At 40.0% G+C, this 7884-nt stretch overlaps 1 protein-coding gene across 1 annotated transcript; it reads left to right on the plus strand.

The window, feature by feature from the left end:
• The first annotated feature begins 3371 nt into the window (after window positions 1-3371).
• Window positions 3372-7831, plus strand: rps20 (ribosomal protein S20). Its single transcript, XM_081355995.1, has 4 exons — window positions 3372-3521; window positions 4733-4832; window positions 5016-5089; window positions 7619-7831. Exons 1-4 carry the CDS (start codon window positions 3519-3521, stop codon window positions 7799-7801), a joined length of 360 nt encoding a protein of 119 aa, XP_081212121.1. The 5' UTR covers window positions 3372-3518; the 3' UTR covers window positions 7802-7831.
• Window positions 7832-7884: the final 53 nt, after the last annotated feature.

Here is a 7884-nt window from a genome sequence, read left to right on the forward strand (position 1 = left end):
GAGTAAAGTAGCGCATTACTTTTAAATGTATAACTCTCTGGGCCCTATCATACACCCGGCGCCAGGCGAGACGCAAGAGTTTTTTGCTAGTTTCAGCCCGACGCAGTTTTCATTTTCACGTCCTGCTTCGCGTTGTTTAAATAGCAAATGCATTAGCGCTCATCTGTGGCCCATGGGCTGCTGGTCTGAGAACGAGTGTGTGTTCAGGAGCGTTGATGGAGCGCTGCTATTTTGAGGAACTGAAACAGACTGAGCCGTTGACCGACTGAAACCTGCTCTAAAGTCAATGGCGCATTTTTTTTTTTTTTGTTATTTAAAGAGTGTGTTAGTAATGTGCGCCTATAGGCGGGTCCACAACGCGCGTACACTCTGCTTGTTACACACACACTCTGCTTATTACACACACACACACTGCTTATTACCCACACACACTCTGCTTATTATACTCACTTTGTCCCGTAGATGGTGTGCTTGCAATGCTTTAACCTCACACACACACACACACACACAGCTTTAACCTCGAGCACGAGCAGATCCGTTTCTTCGCTAGAGAAGCGTTCAGTCTTTCCACTATCAAATTCCATCATGTAAATAGCGAATCTGTCATGGCTTGAGCGCAACTGGCTTTTAAAGGGAATGGGAGACGAGACTCTGATTGGTTTATTGCACGTCACACCCAAAACACACCCATTACTCATTAAGAGAATAGAGACAAAACACACCCATTACTCATTAAGAGAATAGAGACAAAACACACTCATTAAGAGAATAGGGGCGGCCATTTTAGACCATGCACCGGGAGCGCCGGCCATTTTTCCCGTCGTTAAACTGCGCTTGTGCCGTGCGCTTTAGACCATGAGCTTAGATCGTTAAAATAGGGCCCTCAGAGTTACAAATATCTGAGTTACTGTTTCAAACAGAGTAATGCAAGTTACCCCCCCCCCCCCCCATTTATTGACCTCTACTGTACAATCGTGAATTTGCATTTCCTTCAGCCTGAGGCTTATTCAATTCACTTTTGCTGTGAAAATGCTTATTATTAAAAAGTAAACCAGCAAGCCCATCAGCCCAGGTGAGAAAAAGTTACGCAAAAGTAACGTAACACATAACTTTCCATAAAAAGTAAATAAGTAACGCAATTAGTTACTTTTTAGGGAGTAACACAACATTGTAACACGTTACTTTTAAAAGTAACTTTCCCCAACACTGCTAGAGACACGTGTGTGTGTGTGTGTGTGTGTGTGTGTGTGTGTGTGTGTGTGTGTGTGTGTGTGTTTGGACAGAGTCTGTAAATGTCCTTTTGATTTAGTTCGTCGGAAGTTGACGGTTGTTAAAAGCTTAAACATTCAGAGAACCTCCGTTTGGGGCGTATGTTTCATAATAGCACTTTCAGAAAAAATAATATGCCCTTTATTTTGTGAAAGTAACTGTCATAAATTAGTTTAGCTATCATAATTAGCCTTTAGAAGATTTTAAGCATACATACACAATGCTACATGTGTGATATTTTTTACAGGTACACTTCATACAGTGTTGATTTGTTGTTTTTATTGTTGTTGTTGTTTTGCTTTATTGCACAAAATATCAAACTGTCAGTGTCTCAGAAACTGAGGCTTCAGCCAAAAAAGGTCAATTCAAGCAAAATCACTTTAGCAAGTACATACTGCATTTACAGCGTTTTACAATCGCTACGGCACATTTTTCACACAGTTCTCCAAACCAACTTTCAGTAAATTTCACATCCAAAATGTCTCAAAAAGTCATTCTTCTATAACACTAGCAAAGGTTTCACCCAACAAACACTTTATAACAGCATTACACAATGACTTCTTTCGTTAGCCTACATGATGCATGTTTACATCGCAGTTCAAAATGACCCCTAAGACATTAAGAAATGTGTCCGAGCGATTGTAAAGCAGACTGAAACTGAACCTGTAAGTGTCTGCTAGCTTCAGGAACCGTGTAGATCTGTGGCCTGGTGACCCGCCTCCGTGAGGTCATCTAAATGAGTGAAGGCGTTCATTTATTGCTGCTGAATCGTGGACGTGTGTGTGTGTAGGATTACTTTATCATTGGGAGCCACGAACTCTCCTGTTCATTGGTACAATCACAACACCGAGTGTTTATGAGTGACGCTCTGCAATAATCTGATGGAAATGCTGCTAAAGGACAGTGTAAAGCCCTGGTGCTGCGACAGACCCTCTCCTCGCTTTCAGAACATTTCAAACTGTTTTAAAGTGTGTGTGTGTGTGTGTGTGTGTGTGTGTGTGTGTGTGTGTTTTGGGGTTATGTGAGCCATATTGTTAATGTATTTGTAATATGGTGCATATATATATATCATTTAGAGGATGGATGATATGGATAGATGAAATAGCATTCCAGCCATAATTATGTGTTTTTTTTTAATGTATCTGTAATGCCATTCTGTGATAATGGCCTGCTATTGCTAATCATGCATATTTTACTTTAATGTATTTTACGAACTACTGTTGTACATGTATAGCCTAAGACAGAATCCCATATATATATATAAATATATATATCTATGTGTGTGAGTGTGTGTGTGTTGTGGGAACTGCTGCCACAGCTGACGAGTCTCATACTGATAACATCATCCAAAGAGAACGTTATTTATTCGCCGACTAGCCGTGTCAGGTGTGTGTGAAGGAAGGCAGGCTGTTGGCAGCTGTGTGTGTTTCTGATGAGAAGTGTGTGTTTCTGATGAGAGGTGTGTGTGTTTCTGTGTGTGTTCAGACGACCTTTGCTGCTATGTGAGGAGAGGAGAGATTTGGTCCAGTGTTAATACTGTCCACAGTACTGAATGATCAATAAACACGAGAAGGACTCACTTTACCAAGAGTTTCTTTGTGTGTGTGTGTGTGTGTGTGTGTGTGTGTGTGTGTGGAAAGTATATTCAGGATGAGAAAAAATTACATTCAATGTTTATTTTGTTTTATGAATTACAATTTCTGTTTAGTTTCATTATTTAATTTTTTTTATGTAAAAATAATAATATCTGTTTTATGAAATACAGTGTTAAAATGTCTGTTCAGTTTCATTATTTTTTTAAATAGATTTGTATTTTTTTATTGAAGCCAAGTTCATTTAGGCTATTCGTTATAATGGCCATCATCCTCAGTGATCCCACACACACAAAAAAAATCTGTTTTATGAATTACAATGTTAAAATGTCTGTTCAGGTCATTATTTTTTATTTATTTATTTATTTTATTTAAATGTATTGAAGCCATGTTCATTTATCCGTTATTATGGCCATCATCCTCAGTGATCTGAGGAAAAATAATAATAATAAAAAACCCGCTAAATGCTCTTGTTCCGGCGGAAGTGCCGACGAGGCGCTGACGTCACGCAGTGCCCGTATGCTGCGTATAAAAGCTCGAGCAGGCCGTTTTTCCGCCCTTTTGTGAAGGATCGCGTTGAGATCCCGTTGCTCTTCCTGACTCACCGCTGTTCTTCTCAGCCTTTGATACGAATAAGTCGGTCAGGAATTAATAGTCATGGTAATTTGAAGTTATACTAATATCATAACTGTTTTTGTCGCGTAATGTGTTTGTGTTTAGGTCTGTTCGTGCATCGGAGTAAACACGCGGCGCTGTTGATCTTTCTGAGGGCTCGTGGTTTCTGGGAGATTCGCGGTCAAATATTATTTTATTTACTGTTTTATGCCAAGCCTTTACTTGTTTTTCTATTGAACGTTGTTTTTGTTTTAACTTAAGTGTAAGGTTATAAGAAAACAAAAGTATGTGTACTCATGCTAGTTTCACGTGCTATCGTAAATGTCCAACTTCCCACTTGTAAAGTCGAGTTTCCGAGCTCGTCGGCGCTTTGTTGTAAAGTTCCGGAATCACGGAGGACGACAGGTTTATTCTTGCTTATATATTTTGGGCAAGTCTTATTAAAGCCAAAATGATATTCGTATAAACATTTCCCGCGCTATCTAGATGTGTATATGTAGATATGCACTACTATAACTAAGATTAGGCGATGTAGGCTAACTTGTGGGGGAAAAGTCTCGGTAATACTTGAGGACGTTCATATCCGATTTCCTACTAGGAAACTCGTATTATTCGTAAATATTTTTAAAAGTGTTTTTTGCTCACCAAGGCTGCATTTATCTGATTAAATACATAGTTATTTGAAACATTTCACAAATTTTAGAAATCATTCTAATATAATTTGCTGATCAAAAAAACATTAATTCAAAAGTTTGGGGTCAGAATTTATTTTTTGGAAGGAAATTAAAGAAATCAATACTTTTATTCAGCAAGGAGTCATTAAATTGATCAAGTGATAGTAAGGACATTTATAATGTTACAAAATATTCAATTTCAAATAAATTGTTCTTTTGAACTTTCCATTCAAATAATATTTTTTACATATTACTGTTCAATAATAATAAATGTTTCTTGATCATATTAGAGTGATTTGTGAAGGATCATGTGACACTGAAGACTGGAGTAATGATGCTGAACATTCAGCTTTGATCACAGGAATAAATTACACTTTACTGTATATTCACACAGTAATATTGTGAAGTATTTCAAATAACTATGTATTTAATCAGATAAATGCAGCCTTGGTGAGCAGAAGAGACTTCTTTCCCAAACTTGTATATATTCTGAATAAAGGTAGTGTTTGTTTTATTTGTGCAGGTCTTCAGTTTAGTGTGTGTGTGTGAAGATGTTTAATAACAGCACGTGTGTGTTTACAGGCGTTTAAAGACACCGGTAAAGCCCCGGTCGAGGCCGAGGTCGCGATCCACCGGATCCGCATCACACTGACCAGCCGTAACGTCAAGTCTCTGGAGAAAGGTGTGTGTGTGTGTGTGTGTGTAACCTGTCTGTGCTAAACACGGCAATGAGGAGGACAACATGTGAACGACTTCAGCATGAGTTATAATATACGCTATTCTGAGCCCTTTTCCCCTGAACACTCGTGTGTGTGTGTGTGTGTGTGTGTCGGGTGGGTCCTCATTAATCATGTTTTCTCTGTAGTTTGCGCTGATTTGATCCGAGGTGCCAAAGAGAAGAGCCTGAAGGTCAAGGGCCCCGTGCGGATGCCCACCAAGGTGAGACCCGTTCTCGTACACACCGTTCTCGTACACACCGTTCTCGTAATCATCATTACAAAGGTCTTACATTTTGTGACCGAAATCAGGAATTGTTCCATGGATTGTGATTATTAAACTTCAGAAGGCGATGGCTTAATGAAGTGCTGCTTGTGTCACAGTAAACGCGCCGCTGTTGCTCAACACCTTTCAGAAAAATACACCGTTATTATTAAACCGGCTTTACCAGGGTAACGTTATTTCTGCTTTTCCATAAGCACCACCGACTGGCAGAGTGGAAAAATCATAGCAAAAATTAAACAATATTTTACGTAATAAACAAATCGAGAAGCAAATGTCTTATTTTGACCCCTTTTTAAAAAGATTTAAAGGGATAGTTCACTTTGAAATTAAATTTTGGTATGTTTTAGCTTACCTGAAGGGCATCCAAGATGTAGGTGTCTTTGTTTCCGCAGTAGTTTCAATTTTGATATTTTTAGGTCAAACCGTTCTTGTCTGACAGTCATATCATGCAGGTCTATGGTCACCCCCCTCAAAGAGCATGCACAGAGTCCAAATGAAAACAATTCCCCATCGTAAGTACACATTCATGGCCTAAGACACGAAACGAGCGGTTTGTGTGAGAAAACGAACAGTATTTATATCGTTTATACCTCTTGTAACACAGCCACGTCCAAGTGATCTGAGGGCGCGGGCGCATCCTGGTGTGTGACGTGTACGCAGACTGATATATATACACTAGATGTCGCCTTGTCTATGGCAGTTCATTGGAACGAATGTCTTTAAGGCAACATCTAGTGTATATATCTATATATATCTATACTGCGCCCTCAGATCAGATCATTTGGACGTGGCTGTGTAATTTAATTTCAAAGTGAACTATCCCATTAAAGGCTGAAATGTGACGCCGCCTTCACACTGGCAGTTGAAATCAGCTCCGTAATACGCAATACGCCCCCCAGCGGACGTCGTACACAACGGTGAAAAGTGTCGGAAGCGAGTATATTTAAATATTGAATTATTTAATTGTATTAACTGCCCTAATAACGTTAAAACATCATGAAAATAAAAAAATGACATGACAACTAATCGTTATAAAATCATCATTTATTTTATTAAAAGTTAAGAATCAAGGTTTGTTTATCAGTACCATAGCAACGCTAACTCCCGTTGAGATTTTCGGATAAAAACCGTCCGTAGCCTTTCGCAAGAGTTAAATTTTTTGAATGCATCCGGATGGCCAACGGACACGATTTTTTTCGCACCGCACTCGTTCGCACCTGGCTCGGACCCATTCGCATGCGTCTGCGAATCTCCATAGGAAATGAATGACTTCCGGTCGTTTCGCTGCCGTATCGGAGCTGATTTCAACTGCCAGTGTAAAGCCGGCGTGAGGCTTATCATTTTATCAAACTTTTTTGTCAGCCTGTGTTTGAACTGTGTTGGTCGTTTAAATCGCACAGTTGTTTTATGATTGGTTGCATAGACGTTGCTCTACCCTGCGCGTGTGGTTTTAATATTTGTGCGGGTGAGAGCCCTGCTGATGCCTTGTGGCGGCGTGGGGGAGAGTTACTTTTAGAAGTAGTAACAATATGGCGCTACTCCCTAAAAAGGAACTAATTGTGTTACTTTGTTACTTTTTATGAAAAGTTAGTTACTTTTTTCGCTCCAGTGCTGGTCTTGCTGGCTTTGTATTTTAATAAGACGATTGTTTGCCAGTGTAAAGGCTCTTTCACAGCAGAAGTGAACTGGATGAGCCTCAGTCTGGGCAGTAGAGGTCAGTAAATGGCGAATCAATGTAACTTGCGTTACCTATTTAAAAAAAAAGTTACTGATATTGACATGTAAATTTAAATTGATTTGTTAATCGTTACTTTTATGTAATCGGATTGCGTAACTCGAGTTACTTGTAACGCATGACCTGTAACACCGTGTCCTAACCAGACGCGATAAGATTCCAGCGTGTCTGCGAGATGCATCAAATCAATCTAAACCCACAGCCAATCAGAACAGTGTGTGGGTGGAGTCAGCCAATCAGAACAGCGTGGGGGCGGAGTCTCGCGGCACCAGAGAGTAATCTGAAAGAAAATGTATAAGTCGCTACATAATCAAATTCACAAATATTACACCATTTAAATATTAAAAATACATAGGCTGAGTTACTAAAACAGTCTTTGTCAAAGAATACACTTGTTTGTTCACGGTTTAAACGTTCTTGTTTCCATTTAATTTCAGGATCTGAGGCGAATTATCCATTGTAGCTTTTACAGCTTCAAAGCTGGAGCACTAAATGATATTCAGAGTCACATTACACACTTTTAACATTATAATAAATAAAGCACATAAACAGCAGCTGAGATTATCATCGCCGTTGTTCCAGCGCGACGTCACAGAAAAATAGAAACCGTTTCTGAAATAGAATCGCAGCTGGTTAGGACGAGCTCTGATTAGTGATTGCGTTAGTGAGGACACCTGTGATGTTGATCAGTGCTGTGAGTAAAGTGTTCCCCTGGCTCTCCTCTCGTTAAGACCCTGCGCATCACGACCCGTAAGACCCCGTGTGGAGAAGGCTCCAAGACCTGGGACCGGTTCCAGATGCGGATCCACAAGCGCCTCATCGACCTGCACAGTCCCTCTGAGATCGTGAAGCAGATCACCAGCATCAGCATCGAGCCCGGCGTGGAGGTCGAGGTCACCATCGCAGACGCCTGAGCTGTCGGAACAATAAAACTACTTCTCGCATCTCGATCTCTGCTGTGTTTATTCTCACACGCACACGATCATTACTCGTAAAG

Source organism: Scardinius erythrophthalmus (genome assembly GCF_964197995.2).
Source record: "Scardinius erythrophthalmus genome assembly, chromosome: 2".
Classification (NCBI taxonomy): Eukaryota; Metazoa; Chordata; class Actinopteri; order Cypriniformes; family Leuciscidae; genus Scardinius; species Scardinius erythrophthalmus.